The 17,083-nt window shown below is 37.1% G+C and overlaps 1 protein-coding gene and 2 non-coding genes across 4 annotated transcripts in view; 1 reads left to right on the top strand and 2 right to left on the bottom strand.

Annotated features, from left to right (window-relative positions):
* intu (inturned planar cell polarity protein) overlaps nucleotides 1–17,083 on the top strand; it is a 36,673-nt gene that overhangs the window by 18,169 nt on the left and 1,421 nt on the right. For both annotated transcript variants that reach the window (XM_088073323.1, XM_042512731.2), the window contains exons 9-15: nucleotides 141–194; nucleotides 841–903; nucleotides 2,056–2,280; nucleotides 2,370–2,462; nucleotides 3,848–4,279; nucleotides 4,711–4,805; nucleotides 4,913–5,102. In XM_088073323.1, coding sequence (XP_087929449.1) covers nucleotides 141–194; nucleotides 841–903; nucleotides 2,056–2,280; nucleotides 2,370–2,462; nucleotides 3,848–4,279; nucleotides 4,711–4,805; nucleotides 4,913–5,102 — 1,152 coding nt within the window. The remainder of the gene's footprint in view (nucleotides 1–140; nucleotides 195–840; nucleotides 904–2,055; nucleotides 2,281–2,369; nucleotides 2,463–3,847; nucleotides 4,280–4,710; nucleotides 4,806–4,912; nucleotides 5,103–17,083) is intronic.
* trnad-guc (transfer RNA aspartic acid (anticodon GUC)) lies at nucleotides 2,536–2,607 on the bottom strand. Its single transcript has one exon. It is a non-coding gene; the product is annotated as a tRNA-Asp (tRNA).
* On the bottom strand, nucleotides 5,468–5,539 carry trnad-guc (transfer RNA aspartic acid (anticodon GUC)). Its single transcript has one exon. It is a non-coding gene; the product is annotated as a tRNA-Asp (tRNA).

The raw sequence follows: 17,083 nt of genomic DNA, 5'->3' as shown, positions 1-17,083 counted from the left end.
TTAACAATGTCCATGAGTATTTTACATCAGTGCAGGAGTGAATATTATAGATGGGACAACAGAAAGTTGGATATACAAGATTATAACATATAGTGTAAGTAATTGCTATTAAGCTTATTTTTATTTTTCTGTGTCCACAGGTGGAGGTGGATACTGTCCTCTCTGATTTCGAGTCTTCTGATTTTGGAGAAATGGTGAGAAAACACACCCGTACTGCTGTCTTGCAAGCAAAAAGTACTTCTATATTTATGTCTTCTGCGGCAATTAGAAATAATTGGTGTTTGAGTCGGCTAAAGAGTCACATCAGTGGTTCCAGATGCAGTTTTGTTTTATGCCATCTGTCTCGTGCAGGGGGACAGGAGAAGGTTAGGCTATTTTAAGAGGTGTTTTCATGTGTTTGCATAATGTGTATTTCTTAATAAGAAGCCAGTGCGGTCCAATTTGTCTTCTGCATGTGCGGCGTTAACTGATTACATGAAGCTGAACTTAAGGGCAAAAAACAGGTGAAAGAAAGGGAAGTAGACAAATGCAGGATCATAAGTAAATGTGGGTTTTCTTTAGTGCACCAAACTTTTATTAATGTTTTTTTTCTACTTTTATACAAACATTCAAACACAAAAAGTCGTACAAAATGGTCAACATTTGACCTCTAGCATGCATACTTAAATACTTCCACATTCAAATACATATATACAATTATAGCTTTGTCAAGTTTACGTATTTCATAAGTTTTATTTCTAAAATAAGACAAGTGGCCGCCATCGTAACGAAAAATGACTTTTCTGCTCTGATGTCAGCCTTTTTTACTGTCTTCTGTTTTTATCTTTATTTCTTTAACAGTCTGAGGACTTTTTCGGCCTGAGGCGTCTGTATGTAATTCTTGGGTCCTGTTTGTTCTACAAGGTGTGTATCTCAGTCAAAACAAACACACACACACACACACACACACACACACACACACACACGACAGCAGCCTTTTCATATTCAAATCCTCCTCCTGATATCACTCCACCGTCTAGCCAGCTATCCTTAAACTGTAACAATAGAAGAATGAGCCAGAAGAAGATGACCTTTCACACAAGCGTACGTGACGAACCTTTTCTGTGGCTCAGTGAAAAATAATCAAACTAATTACTCTGCTGAATATTAACGAAGAGGAGAATGAGGGCAGTGAGCAGCAGACTGTGTAGGATCTTGTTACAGTGAAGGTGTGATGATCGCATGCATTGCACCAAAATCTGTCATCACATTTTAATGGATTTTTTTTTTCAGCTACCTCCATAATTGCATAAGTTTGTCAATGGAAAAAAATCTAAATTAGATAAAAATGTAAAAAAAAGGAAATACATACACAAAAATCATCAGCAAACCCATATACAAAATACATCCCAAAATGCATTCACAAAGAAACATCCAACACGAAAAAACATGAGATCAGTTTATCATTTTTGAAATATCACAATTATCTGGTAAATCCATTTGTAAACATGATTGTGTTCTTTACTACAGGTGACAGTTTACTGTAGTTAATGAATGCATTAAAGATAAGAATATTGAATCGAAATGTCTTATTAAATTTACATTTACATTTTTATCTCACTTATTATAGATTACGTATTTCAGCAATTAAGCATTTTAAAAAACCTTATGTACCACCTGCAGTTTTCCAAACTACCCCTAGGGGTACTCATACCTACATTTTAGAAATACTGATAACAATAATAATAATAATAATAATAATAATAATAATAATAATAATAATAATGATGATGATAATGATAGTAAAAATGTTCCTGATGCAGTATACTTTTCAAGGTACTGTTTAATTTCTTTGTTTTTCTTTCCTTTAAAGTCAAAATGGATGATACTCTAATAAAAAAAGACAAATTGTAGTTTACAACCAATATGACCACAAAGGCTTTTTGCACTTGCTTCATTTAGAGTAGCTTTTTTTAACTGAACAAAATTAATTTTCGCTCAAAATTCTCTCTTCAAAAGCCCTCAGCACTTGTTAACCAAACATTTTACGAAATTGTCCACACACTCACCTAACAGTCGTACCTGATTGCCAACCACCTGCCTAAAGAGGACCTGCTGGACGTGTGCCTGTACTGCCAGCACTACTGCCTGCTGCCGCTGGCGTCCGAGCAGCGGGTGGGTCAGCTGGTCATCTGGAGGGAGGTGTTTCCCCAGCAGAGAGCTAACAGCAGCAGCAGAAGCAGCGCGGCGCCAGGCTACAGCCAGCCTCAGGGACGGCATTTCCTCCTCATAGTGGGGCTGGTAAGGAGGCGTTTCACCGACCGGTGGCTGTTTTTAACTTTGTTGATTTAATCATAGTAACGTTTGTTTTCTTTGCTTCTGCACCTCAGAGGCACTTTATGCAGTGTGTGCTGTTGGAGGCGGACGGCTGTGCTTCGCCAGCTTTGGGCTCACCAGGACCGGATTGTGTTTACGTAGATCAGGTGAAACTTGTTGAGCTTTAAAGAAAATTCCTAAAATTTTTCACATACTTCCTGCTTCATAGTGCAATAAATACTCCCCGTCGGGGAATCGAACCCCGGTCTTCCGCGTGACAGGCGGAGATACTGTCCACTATACTAACGAGGAATGGTTGTGGAAAGTTTGTTTAAATGGGATTTTGAATCTTAACTCCGGGGAGAAAAGTAGAAATATGACCAAATCTGCTGATTATAAAGTAGCTCTCTCTTATCAGAAGTGTAAAGAGACATTGGTATCTGAATCTGTTTAACCCATAAATACCTGTGTGTGTGTTCAGATAGAAGACCACAAGTGGGCGTTGTTTGACCAGAGGTCACGTTAAATCGAGCAGTTGCTGTATTTTCTAACCCACATGTGCAGTGCAGGTGTTGTGCCTAATGGCTTATCTATTTCTCCCTCACTTTGTTGCTCTTTGACTTATTTTTAACTAAATTAAGTTTTATGAATTGTCTGAACTCCACCGCTTCAGAATGCCATATAAGTCAGCTGTAAACAAATAGTTATGCCCATAAGAACATCTTGACATAAATAAATTAGGAAATAAGTACAGAAGTTAATCTAAAAATGATGAAATATAATTAAACAATAAATAATTAGGTTTTTGTTTTAATTTTTTTTATTGACTATTTTTATTTAATTTAGTGAAGGTTTATTCCCTGATGCCACACTTATTTAATTGCATTTCTTATTATCATATTATTTTTTTTAGAAAATTTTTAAACCACAATGCCATATTTATTTTATTTTATGAAGTCATATTCCAAATGCCACAATATTTGTTTAAGGGGACTTTCATTCCCTCATGCCACATGTACTTATTTCAGGGAATTTTTATTTCCTAATGCTACATTTATGTATTTCATAGAAAAAAAAATAAAAAGTCAAAAATCCATTAACCCTTAGGCAGATACATACAGCACATTGACTGAAATACATAGCAGAAAGTTGCTTTCAGAAAGTTGTTGAAATGAGCTCAGTAAGCTTAAAAAAACAGGCTCTAAGCATCATTTTGTGCATAAATTGCAGCTGCTTTTGTATATCGTTGCTCCGTGATGTGAAAGTAACAGTCAGAAACGGCCAGCTCTCAGCCCAAATGTGAGCCGAATTTGTGGATGCGATCACAATAAAGTCACAATAAAACCAATTTTCAATAATGTGCTGAAAACACTAGTTAGTGAAACCAGAGTCATGTGTTGCAAACAAAATGGGTATTTTTATCTTGTGGCCATCCACAATATTATCAATCAGGCACAAATTTGTCAACAGCCATTTTTCTTCGGATAATTATGAGCAACTTTCCACCACATTATTGCTGTTCTCTCATATTTGGTTACATCCCTGTCTCCAGGTGAAGGCCACCCTGCTGCAGCTGGAGGTGCTGGAGGCAGGTATTGAGGAGCGTCTGAGTGCTCCCCCTGCTCCCTGCCTGTCCTGTGCTGACTGGTTCCTCCCTGCCGCCACAGCCCGCGACCGCCTGGACAGCCTGGCCTCCTCCTCCCCTGTCTTCAGCAAGCTAGCCGGGGCTGTCAAAGGCTCCTCCACAGGGGTCAGAGGCCGCAGCCTGTTTGGGGAGAAGGCCCGGAGGTCCAGCCCCCAGAGGAGCCTGTCGGACAGCGGGAGCGAGGGACAGATGGATGCTGGGTCAGGGTCTGGTTCATCAGTGGCTCCAGGCCTCAGTCCACATTCTACCCCGGACTCTGGGAGGAAGCTGGGGGGGCGTCGGGACTCGCTGGGGTCTGGAGGGTCTGACGGGAGTGGAGGCAGCGGAGGCCTTTTTAAGGTTTGTAGACTTAAGGTGGTATCTCTATTCAGCTGTTACCGATCAGGATTTCTGTCAAACTTACCAAGTTTTGAATTTGATGGAGGGGTAGGCTACTTTAAACTTTTAAGATATGCATTTATTATACAAAATTATACAAAAATGTAGATCATTGTGTAGCTTTTCAAGGCTCTGAATTTTTTTTTAAAAGATATGACTTTCTTAATCCCAGACCAGGAAATTATTAATTAATTGCAGTTGCGGTAGAGCCAGAAGCAAAAGGAAAATAGGTAATAAATGTGTAAATAGGTAATAAAATGTACAGTTTCTAATCCTGATCGCTAGAAAAAGCAGGTTTTGTTGGACCTTGGACTCATCATGTATTTTTAATATTATGATGTATAATTTATTGTAATGTTCTGACTTATGCTTGTCGCATGCTTTGACTTCAGGCTCCCAGGATGAAGCACCCAAACCCTTTCTACCTGGGCACCCTGAAAAAGACCCTGACTGAAAGGGAAACAGAGGAAATGTATAACACCATGAAGTGGGTGACAGGAAATCATCCTTTTCTTTCAGTCCAACCGCTCAAACAATTCATGTGGACTAAAACTTTCTAACACGTAAAAACCCTAAATGTTCTTGTTGTGACAGACTGACCTCGGGTGCAGAAAACACCTTGTTCCACTACGTCCTGATGGAAACTGTCCAGGGGATCTTCATCGCTCCGACTCACAGAGAAGTGGCGCAGCTCAGCGGCTCCATACACCCACAACTCATCCGCAACTTCCACCACTGCTGCCTCTCCATACGGGCCGCCTTTCAGCAGAGCCTGCCTGCCAGGGTGAGTCAAAGTTTATCTCAACTAATGGAGAGAGGAGGTGTTCAAGTTTAGGCCACCAAAAGTCAAACAGACCAGATTATATTAATCTCAGATGAATACATCAAGCCAAACCACGACATTGCAATCGCACAACTGAATTATTTTGGTTTGCCTTTAAAGCAAGCAGAGATAAAATTAAAAAAAATGTATGACTCAAAGAAAACGTTTGGACAGTAGTTGCAGTGTCTATAAAGAAAGCGTGTAAAAAAATCAGTTAAGATACAAAAATGAAATTATAATCCACAGATATCCAAAATATAAAGTATATGTAATACCTAAAATCGAGACAAAAACAAAAGAAAAGTGGCTTCTCAGAGCAATAAATACTCCCCGTCGGGGAATCGAACCCCGGTCTTCCGCGTGACAGGCGGAGATACTGTCCACTATACTAACGAGGAATGCTGTATTAAGATTATTTCATATGGTAAAAAAAGGCAAAATGAGTCATTTCCCAAGAAGAGCTGAAAAACTGCATAATTGGGCATGTTGAGAAACACAATGGCATAGAAAGTTGCAAAAAGGGCCAATGACATCAGAATTTGACGTTGGAAAAAATGATCAAAAACGCAAGACTAAAGTAAATTGAAAAAAAAAAAATTTTTACATGTCCCAAAAACAGCTGCAAACAGTGCGAAGCTGTTCGGAAAAGCCTTCATAAAAACTTGCAAAAAAAAAGCCCAAAACAGCATAATTTGGCATGTCGAAAAATCTGTCCAAAAATCCAAGACTATAGTAAGGCAAAAATGTCAAAGTTTGACATCTCCTAAAAACTGTTAAAAACAGCTGGAAACAGCTTAGAATAGCCTGCCAAAACACGCCATAGCAAAGAAAGTTGCAAAAAGAACCAAAAAAAGCATAATTTGGCATGTCGAAAAATCCGACCAAAAATCCAAGACTATAGTAAGGCAAAATGTCAAAATTTGACCCGTCCTAAAAACTGTTGAAAACAGCTGGAAACAGCTTAGAATAGCCTGCCAAAACACGCCATAGTAAAGAAAGTTGCAACAAAAGCCAAAAAAAGCATAATTTGGCATGTTGAAAAATCCGACCAAAAATCCAAGACTATAGTAAGGCAAAAATGTCAACATTTGACATCTCCTAAAAACTGTTAAAAACAGCTGGAAACAGCTTAGAATAGCCTGCCAAAACACGCCATAGTACAGAAAGTTGCAACAAAAGCCAAAAAAAGCATAATTTGGCATGTTGAAAAATCCGACCAAAAATCCAAGACTATAGTAAGGCAAAATGTCAAAATATGACCCGTCCTAAAAACTGTTGAAAACAGCTGGAAGCAGCTTAGAATAGCCTGCCAAAACACGCCATAGCAAAGAAAGTTGCAAAAACAACCAAAAAAAGCATAATTTGGCATGTCGAAAAATCCGACCAAAAATCCAAGACTATAGTAAGGCAAAAATGTCAAAATTTGACCCGTCCTAAAAACTGTTAAAAACAGCTGGAAACATCTTTAAAAAGCCTGCCAAAAAACGCCATAGCAAAGAAAGTTGCAAAAAAAGTCCAAAACAGCATAATTTGGCATGTCGAAAAATCCGACCAAAAATCCAAGACTATAGTAAGGCAAAAATGTCAAAATTTGACATCTCCCAAAAAACTGTTAAAAACAGCTGGAAACAGCTTAGAATAGCCTGCCAAAACATGCCATAGCAAAGAAAGTTGCAAAAAGAACCAAAAAAAGCATAATTTGGCATGTCGAAAAATCCGACCAAAAATCCAAGACTATAGTAAGGCAAAATGTCAAAATTTGACCCGTCCTAAAAACTGTTTAAAACAGCTGGAAACAGCTTAGAATAGCCTGCCAAAACACGCCATAGCAAAGAAAGTTGCAAAAACAACCAAAAAAAGCATAATTTGGCATGTCGAAAAATCCGACCAAAAATCCAAGACTATAGTAAGGCAAAATGTCAAAATTTGACCCGTCCTAAAAACTGTTTAAAACAGCTGGAAACAGCTTAGAATAGCCTGCCAAAACACGCCATAGTAAAGAAAGTTGCAACAAAAGCCAAAAAAAGCATAATTTGGCATGTTGAAAAATCCGACCAAAAATCCAAGACTATAGTAAGGCAAAAATGTCAACATTTGACATCTCCTAAAAACTGTTAAAAACAGCTGGAAACAGCTTAGAATAGCCTGCCAAAACACGCCATAGTAAAGAAAGTTGCAACAAAAGCCAAAAAAAGCATAATTTGGCATGTTGAAAAATCCGACCAAAAATCCAAGACTATAGTAAGGCAAAATGTCAAAATATGACCCGTCCTAAAAACTGTTGAAAACAGCTGGAAGCAGCTTAGAATAGCCTGCCAAAACACGCCATAGCAAAGAAAGTTGCAAAAACAACCAAAAAAAGCATAATTTGGCATGTCGAAAAATCCGACCAAAAATCCAAGACTATAGTAAGGCAAAAATGTCAAAATTTGACATCTCCTAAAAACTGTTAAAAACAGCTGGAAACAGCTTAGAATAGCCTGCCAAAACACGCCATAGTAAAGAAAGTTGCAACAAAAGCCAAAAAAAGCATAATTTGGCATGTCGAAAAATCCGACCAAAAATCCAAGACTATAGTAAGGCAAAAATGTCAAAATTTGACCCGTCCTAAAAACTGTTAAAAACAGCTGGAAACAGCTTTAAAAAGCCTGCCAAAAAACGCCATAGCAAAGAAAGTTGCAAAAAAAGTCCAAAACAGCATAATTTGGCATGTCGAAAAATCCGACCAAAAATCCAAGACTATAGTAAGGCAAAAATGTCAAAATTTGACATCTCCCAAAAAACTGTTAAAAACAGCTGGAAACAGCTTAGAATAGCCTGCCAAAACATGCCATAGCAAAGAAAGTTGCAAAAAGAACCAAAAAAAGCATAATTTGGCATGTTGAAAAATCCGACCAAAAATCCAAGACTATAGTAAGGCAAAATGTCAAAATTTGACCCGTCCTAAAAACTGTTTAAAACAGCTGGAAACAGCTTAGAATAGCCTGCCAAAACACGCCATAGCAAAGAAAGTTGCAAAAACAACCAAAAAAAGCATAATTTGGCATGTCGAAAAATCCGACCAAAAATCCAAGACTATAGTAAGGCAAAATGTCAAAATTTGACCCGTCCTAAAAACTGTTTAAAACAGCTGGAAACAGCTTAGAATAGCCTACCAAAACACGCCATAGTAAAGAAAGTTGCAACAAAAGCCAAAAAAAGCAGAATTTGGCATGTTGAAAAATCCGACCAAAAATCCAAGACTATAGTAAGGCAAAAATGTCAAAATTTGACATCTCCTAAAAACTGTTAAAAACAGCTGGAAACAGCTTAGAATAGCCTGCCAAACCACGCCATAGTAAAGAAAGTTGCAACAAAAGCCAAAAAAAGCATAATTTGGCATGTTGAAAAATCCGACCAAAAATCCAAGACTATAGTAAGGCAAAATGTCAAAATATGACCCGTCCTAAAAACTGTTGAAAACAGCTGGAAGCAGCTTAGAATAGCCTGCCAAAACACGCCATAGCAAAGAAAGTTGCAACAAAAGCCCAAAACAGCATAATTTGGCGTGTCGAAAAATCCGACCAAAAATCCAAGGCTATAGTAAGGCAAAAATGTCAACATTTGACATCTCCTAAAAACTGTTAAAAACAGCTGGAAACAGCTTAGAATAGCCTGCCAAAACACGCCATAGCAAAGAAAGTTGCAAAAACAACCAAAAAAAGCATAATTTGGCATGTCGAAAAATCCGACCAAAAATCCAAGACTATAGTAAGGCAAAAATGTCAAAATTTGACCGATCCTAAAAACTGTTAAAAACAGCTGGAAACAGCTTTAAAAAGCCTGCCAAAAACGCCATAGCAAAGAAAGTTGCAAAAAAAGTCCAAAACAGCATAATTTGGCATGTCGAAAAATCCGACCAAAAATCCAAGACTATAGTAAGGCAAAAATGTCAAAATTTGACATCTCCTAAAAACTGTTAAAAACAGCTGGAAATAGCTTAGAATAGCCTGCCAAAACACGCCATAGTAAAGAAAGTTGCAAAAAGAGCCAAAAAAAGCATAATTTGGCATTTTGAAAAATCCGACCAAAAATCCAAGACTATAGTAAGGCAAAAATGTCAAAATTTGACATCTCCTAAAAACTGTTTAAAACCGCTGGAAACAGCTTTGAATAGCCTGCCAAAACACGCCACAGCAAAGAAAGTTGCAAAAAAAGTCCAAAACAGCATAATTTGGCATGTCGACAAATCCGACCAAAAATCCAAGACTATAGTAAGGCAAAAATGTCAAAATTTGACATCTCCTAAAAACTGTTAAAAACAGCTAGAAACAGCTTAGAATAGCCTGCCAAAACACGCCATAGCAAAGAAAGTTGCAACAAAAGCCCAAAACAGCATAATTTGGCATGTCGAAAAATCCGACCAAAAATCCAAGACTATAGTAAGGCAAAAATGTCAAAATTTGACATCTCCTAAAAACTGTTAAAAACAACTGGAAACAGCTTAGAATAGCCTGCCAAAACACGCCATAGCAAAGAAAGTTGCAACAAAAGCCAAAAAAAGCATAATTTGGCATGTTGAAAAATCCGACCCAAAATCCAAGACTATAGTAAGGCAAAAATGTCAAAATTTGACATCTCCTAAAAACTGTTAAAAACAGCTGGAAACAGCTTAGAATAGCCTGCCAAAACACGCCATAGCAAAGAAAGTTGCAAAAAGAGCCAAAAAAAGCATAATTTGGCATGTCGAAAAATCCGACCAAAAATCCAAGACTATAGTAAGGCAAAATGTCAAAATTTGACCCGTCCTAAAAACTGTTAAAAACAGCTGGAAACAGGTTAGAATAGCCTGCCAAAACACGCCATAGCAAAGAAAGTTGCAACAAAAGCCAAAAAAAGCATAATTTGGCATGTCGAAAAATCCGACCAAAAATCCAAGACTATAGTAAGGCAAAACGCCAAAATTTGACATCTCCTAAAAACTATTAAAAACAGCTGGAAACAGCTTAGAATAGCCTGCCAAAACACGCCATAGCAAAGAAAGTTGCAACAAAAGCCAAAAACAGCATAATTTGGCATGTCGAAAAATCCGACCAAAAATCCAAGACTATAGTAAGGCAAAAATGTCAAAATTTGACATCTCCTAAAAACTGTTAAAAACAGCTGGAAACAGCTTAGAATAGCCTGCCAAAACACGCCATAGCAAAGAAAGTTGCAAAAAGAGCCAAAAAAAGCATAATTTGGCATGTTGAAAAATCCGACCAAAAATCCAAGACTATAGTAAGGCAAAATGTCAAAATTTGACCCGTCCTAAAAACTGTTAAAAACAGCTGGAAACAGCTTAGAATAGCCTGCCAAAACACGCCATAGCAAAGAAAGTTGCAAAAAGAGCCAAAAAAAGCATAATTTGGCATGTCGAAAAATCCGACCAAAAATCCAAGACTATAGTAAGGCAAAATGTCAAAATTTGACATCTCCTAAAAACTGTTAAAAACAGCTGGAAACAGCTTTAAAAAGCCTGCCAAAACACGCCATTGCAAAGAAAGTTGCAAAAAGAGCCAAAAAAAGCATAATTTGGCATGTCGAAAAATCCGACCAAAAATCCAAGACTATAGTAAGGCAAAATGTCAAAATTTGACCCGTCCTACAAAACTGTTAAAAACAGCTGGAAACAGCTTAGAATAGCCTGCCAAAACATGCCATAGCAAAGAAAGTTGCAAAAAAAATCCAAAACAGCATAATTTGGCATGTCGAAAAATCCGACCAAAAATCCAAGACTATAGTAAGGCAAAAATGTCAAAATTTGACATCTCCTAAAAACTGTTAAAAACAGCTGGAAACAGCTTAGAATAGCCTGCCAAAACACGCCATTGCAAAGAAAGTTGCAAAAAAAGTCCAAAAAAGCATAATTTGGCATGTCGAAAAATCCGACCAAAAATCCAAGACTATAGTAAGGCAAAATGTCAAAATTTGACATCTCCTAAAAACTGTTAAAAACAGCTGGAAACAGCTTAGAATAGCCTGCCAAAACACGCTATAGCAAAGAAAGTTGCAAAAAACAGCCAAAAAAAGCATAATTTGGCATGTTGACAAATCCAACCAAAAATCCAAGACTATAGTAAGGCAAAATGTCAAAATTTGACATCTCCTAAAAACTGTTAAAAACAGCTGGAAACAGCTTAGAATAGCCTGCCAAAACACGCCATAGCAAAGAAAGTTGCAAAAAGAGCCAAAAAAAGCATAATTTGGCATGTTGAAAAATCCGACCAAAAATCCAAGACTATAGTAAGGCAAAACGTCAAAATTTGACATCTCCTAAAAACTGTTAAAAACAGCTGGAAACAGCTTAGAATAGCCTGCCAAACCACGCCATAGCAAAGAAAGTTGCAAAAAGAGCCAAAAAAAGCATAATTTGGCATGTTGAAAAATCCGACCAAAAATCCAAGACTATAGTAAGGCAAAATGTCAAAATTTGACCCGTCCTAAAAACTGTTAAAAACAGCTGGAAACAGCTTAGAATAGCCTGCCAAAACACGCCATAGCAAAGAAAGTTGCAAAAAAAGTCCAAAACAGCATAATTTGGCATGTCGAAAAATCCGACCAAAAATCCAAGACTATAGTAAGGCAAAATGTCAAAATTTGACCCGTCCTAAAAACTGTTAAAAACAGCTGGAAACAGCTTTAAAAAGCCTGCCAAAACACGCCATAGCAAAGAAAGTTGCAAAAAAAGTCCAAAACAGCATAATTTGGCATGTCGAAAAATCCGACCAAAAATCCAAGACTATAGTAAGGCAAAATGTCAAAATTTGACCCGTCCTAAAAACTGTTAAAAACAGCTGGAAACAGCTTAGAATAGCCTGCCAAAACACGCCATAGCAAAGAAAGTTGCAAAAAGAGCCAAAAAAAGCATAATTTGGCATGTCGAAAAATCCGACCAAAAATCCAAGACTATAGTAAGGCAAAATGTCAAAATTTGACATCTCCTAAAAACTGTTAAAAACAGCTGGAAACAGCTTAGAATAGCCTGCCAAAACACGCCATAGCAAAGAAAGTTGCAAAAAGAGCCAAAAAAAGCATAATTTGGCATGTTGAAAAATCCGACCAAAAATCCAAGACTATAGTAAGGCAAAAATGTCAACATTTGACATCTCCTAAAAACTGTTAAAAACAGCTGGAAACAGCTTAGAATAGCCTGCCAAAACACGCCATAGTAAAGAAAGTTGCAACAAAAGCCAAAAAAAGCATAATTTGGCATGTCGAAAAATCCGACCAAAAATCCAAGACTATAGTAAGGCAAAACGTCAAAATATGACCCGTCCTAAAAACTGTTGAAAACAGCTGGAAGCAGCTTAGAATAGCCTGCCAAAACACGCCATAGCAAAGAAAGTTGCAAAAAGAGCCAAAAAAAGCATAATTTGGCATGTTGAAAAATCCGACCAAAAATCCAAGACTATAGTAAGGCAAAATGTCAAAATTTGACCCGTCCTAAAAACTGTTAAAAACAGCTGGAAACAGCTTTAAAAAGCCTGCCAAAACACGCCATAGCAAAGAAAGTTTCAAAAAGAGCCAAAAAAAGCATAATTTGGCATGTCGAAAAATCCGACCAAAAATCCAAGACTATAGTAAGGCAAAAATGTCAAAATTTGACCCGTCCTACAAAACTATTAAAAACTGCTGGAAACAGCTTAGAATAGCCTGCCAAAACACGCCATAGCAAAGAAAGTTGCAAAAAAAAGTCCAAAACAGCATAATTTGCCATGTCGAAAAATCCGACCAAAAATCCAAGACTATAGTAAGGCAAAATGTCAAAATTTGACCCGTCCTAAAAACTGTTAAAAACAGCTGGAAACAGCTTAGAATAGCCTGCCAAAACACGCCATAGCAAAGAAAGTTGCAACAAAAGCCAAAAAAAGCATATTTTGGCATGTCGAAAAATCCGACCAAAAATCCAAGACTATAGTAAGGCAAAATGTCAAAATTTGACCCGTCCTAAAAACTGTTAAAAACAGCTGGAAACAGCTTTAAAAAGCCTGCCAAAACACGCCATAGCAAAGAAAGTTGCAAAAAAAAGTCCAAAACAGCATAATTTGCCATGTCGAAAAATCCGACCAAAAATCCAAGACTATAGTAAGGCAAAAATGTCAAAATTTGACCCGTCCTACAAAATGATAAAAAAACAGCTGGAAACAGGTTAGAATAGCCTGCCAAACCACGCCATAGAAAAGAAAGTTGCAAAAAGAGCCAAAAAAAGCATAATTTGGCATGTCGAAAAATCCGACCAAAAATCCAAGACTATAGTAAGGCAAAATGTCAAAATTTGACCCGTCCTAAAAACTGTTAAAAACAGCTGGAAACAGGTTAGAATAGCCTGCCAAAACACGCCATAGCAAAGAAAGTTGTAAAAAGAGCCAAAAAAAGCATAATTTGGCATGTCGAAAAATCCGACCAAAAATCCAAGACTATAGTAAGGCAAAAATGTCAAAATTTGACATCTCCTAAAAACTGTTAAAAACAGCTGGAAACAGCTTAGAATAGCCTGCCAAACCACGCCATAGCAAAGAAAGTTGCAACAAAAGCCAAAAACAGCATAATTTGGCATGTCGAAAAATCCGACCAAAAATCCAAGACTATAGTAAGGCAAAAATGTCAAAATTTGACCCGTCCTAAAAACTGTTAAAAACAGCTGGAAACAGCTTTAAAAAGCCTGCCAAAACACGCCATAGCAAAGAAAGTTGCAAAAAGAGCCAAAAAAAGCATAATTTGGCATGTCGAAAAATCCGACCAAAAATCCAAGACTATAGTAAGGCAAAAATGTCAAAATTTGACCCGTCCTACAAAACTATTAAAAAACAGCTGGAAACAGGTTAGAATAGCCTGCCAAACCACGCCATAGCAAAGAAAGTTGCAAAAAGAGCCAAAAAAAGCATAATTTGGCATGTCGAAAAATCCGACCAAAAATCCAAGACTATAGTAAGGCAAAATGTCAAAATTTGACCCGTCCTAAAAACTGTTAAAAACAGCTGGAAACAGCTTAGAATAGTCTGCCAAAACACGCCATAGCAAAGAAAGTTGCAACAAAAGCCAAAAACAGCATAATTTGGCATGTCGAAAAATCCGACCAAAAATCCAAGACTATAGTAAGGCAAAATGTCAAAATTTGACCCGTCCTAAAAACTGTTAAAAACAGCTGGAAACAGCTTAGAATAGCCTGCCAAAACACGCCATAGCAAAGAAAGTTGCAAAAAAAAGTCCAAAACAGCATAATTTGGCATGTCGAAAAATCCGACCAAAAATCCAAGACTATAGTAAGGCAAAATGTCAAAATTTGACCCGTCCTAAAAACTGTTAAAAACAGCTGGAAACAGCTTTAAAAAGCCTGCCAAAACACGCCATAGCAAAGAAAGTTGCAAAAAGAGCCAAAAACAGCATAATTTGGCATGTCGAAAAATCCAACCAAAAATCCAAGACTATAGTAAGGCAAAAATGTCAAAATTTGACATGTCCTAAAAACTGTTAAAAACAGCTGGAAACAGCTTTAAAAAGCCTGCCAAATAACGCCATAACAAAGAAAGTTGCAAAAAAAAGTCCAAAACAGCATAATTTGGCATGTTGACAAATCCAACCAAAAATCCAAGACTATAGTAAGGCAAAATGTCAAAATTTGACATCTCCTAAAAACTGTTAAAAACAGCTGGAAACAGCTTAGAATAGCCTGCCAAAACATGCCATAGCAAAGAAAGTTGCAAAAAAAAGTCCAAAACAGCATAATTTGGCATGTCGAAAAATCCGACCAAAAATCCAAGACTATAGTAAGGCAAAATGTCAAAATTTGACCCGTCCTAAAAACTGTTAAAAACAGCTGGAAACAGCTTAGAATAGCCTGCCAAAACACGCCATAGCAAAGAAAGTTGCAAAAAGAGCCAAAAAAAGCATAATTTGGCATGTCGAAAAATCCGACCAAAAATCCAAGACTATAGTAAGGCAAAATGTCAAAATTTGACCCGTCCTAAAAACTGTTAAAAACAGCTGGAAACAGCTTTAAAAAGCCTGCCAAAAAACGCCATAACAAAGAAAGTTGCAAAAAAAGTCCAAAACAGCATAATTTGGCATGTCGAAAAATCCGACCAAAAATCCAAGACTATAGTAAGGCAAAAATGTCAAAATTTGACATCTCCTAAAAACTGTTAAAAACAGCTGGAAACAGCTTAGAATAGCCTGCCAAACCACGCCATAGCAAAGAAAGTTGCAAAAAGAGCCAAAAAAAGCATAATTTGGCATGTTGAAAAATCCGACCAAAAATCCAAGACTATAGTAAGGCAAAAATGTCAAAATTTGACATCTCCTAAAAACTGTTAAAAACAGCTGGAAACAGCTTAGAATAGCCTGCCAAACCACGCCATAGCAAAGAAAGTTGCAAAAAGAGCCAAAAAAAGCATAATTTGGCATGTTGAAAAATCCGACCAAAAATCCAAGACTATAGTAAGGCAAAACGTCAAAATTTGACATCTCCTAAAAACTGTTAAAAACAGCTGGAAACAGCTTAGAATAGCCTGCCAAAACACGCCATAGCAAAGAAAGTTGCAACAAAAGCCAAAAACAGCATAATTTGGCATGTCGAAAAATCCGACCAAAAATCCAAGACTATAGTAAGGCAAAATGTCAAAATTTGACCCGTCCTAAAAACTGTTAAAAACAGCTGGAAACAGCTTTAAAAAGCCTGCCAAAACACGCCATGGCAAAGAAAGTTGCAAAAAAAAGTCCAAAACAGCATAATTTGGCATGTCGAAAAATCCGACCAAAAATCCAAGACTATAGTAAGGCAAAACGTCAAAATTTGACATCTCCTAAAAACTGTTAAAAACAGCTGGAAACAGCTTAGAATAGCCTGCCAAACCACGCCATAGCAAAGAAAGTTGCAAAAAGAGCCAAAAAAAGCATAATTTGGCATGTTGAAAAATCCGACCAAAAATCCAAGACTATAGTAAGGCAAAAATGTCAAAATTTGACATCTCCTAAAAACTGTTAAAAACAGCTGGAAACAGCTTTAAAAAGCCTGCCAAAAAACGCCATAACAAAGAAAGTTGCAAAAAAAGTCCAAAACAGCATAATTTGGCATGTCGAAAAATCCGACCAAAAATCCAAGACTATAGTAAGGCAAAATGTCAAAATTTGAACCGTCTCCTAAAACTGTTAAAACAGCTGGAAACAGCTTAGAATAGCCTGCCAAAACACGCCATAGCAAAGAAAGTTGTAAAAAGAGCCAAAAAAAGCATAATTTGGCATGTTGAAAAATCCGACCAAAAATCCAAGACTATAGTAAGGCAAAAATGTCAAAATTTGACATCTCCTAAAAACTGTTAAAAACAGCTGGAAACAGCTTAGAATAGCCTGCCAAACCACGCCATAGCAAAGAAAGTTGCAACAAAAGCCAAAAACAGCATAATTTGGCATGTCGAAAAATCCGACCAAAAATCCAAGACTATAGTAAGGCAAAAATGTCAAAATTTGACCCGTCCTAAAAACTGTTAAAAACAGCTGGAAACAGCTTTAAAAAGCCTGCCAAAACACGCCATAGCAAAGAAAGTTGCAAAAAGAGCCAAAAAAAGCATAATTTGGCATGTCGAAAAATCCGACCAAAAATCCAAGACTATAGTAAGGCAAAATGTCAAAATTTGACCCGTCCTAAAAACTGTTAAAAACAGCTGGAAACAGCTTAGAATAGCCTGCCAAAACACGCCATAGCAACGAAAGTTGCAAAAAGAGCCAAAAAAAGCATAATTTGGCATGTTGAAAAATCCGACCAAAAATCCAAGACTATAGTAAGGCAAAATGTCAAAATTTGACCCGTCCTAAAAACTGTTAAAAACAGCTGGAAACAGCTTTAAAAAGCCTGCCAAAACACGCCATAGCAAAGAAAGTTGCAAAAAGAGCCAAAAACAGTATAATTTGGCATGTCGAAAAAT

This window comes from Plectropomus leopardus, chromosome 23, assembly GCF_026936395.1.
Source record: "Plectropomus leopardus strain MGB_pleo_1.0 chromosome 23, ASM2693639v1, whole genome shotgun sequence".
NCBI lineage: Eukaryota > Metazoa > Chordata > Actinopteri > Perciformes > Serranidae > Plectropomus > Plectropomus leopardus.
This window is presented reverse-complemented; position numbering and strand designations above follow the sequence as displayed.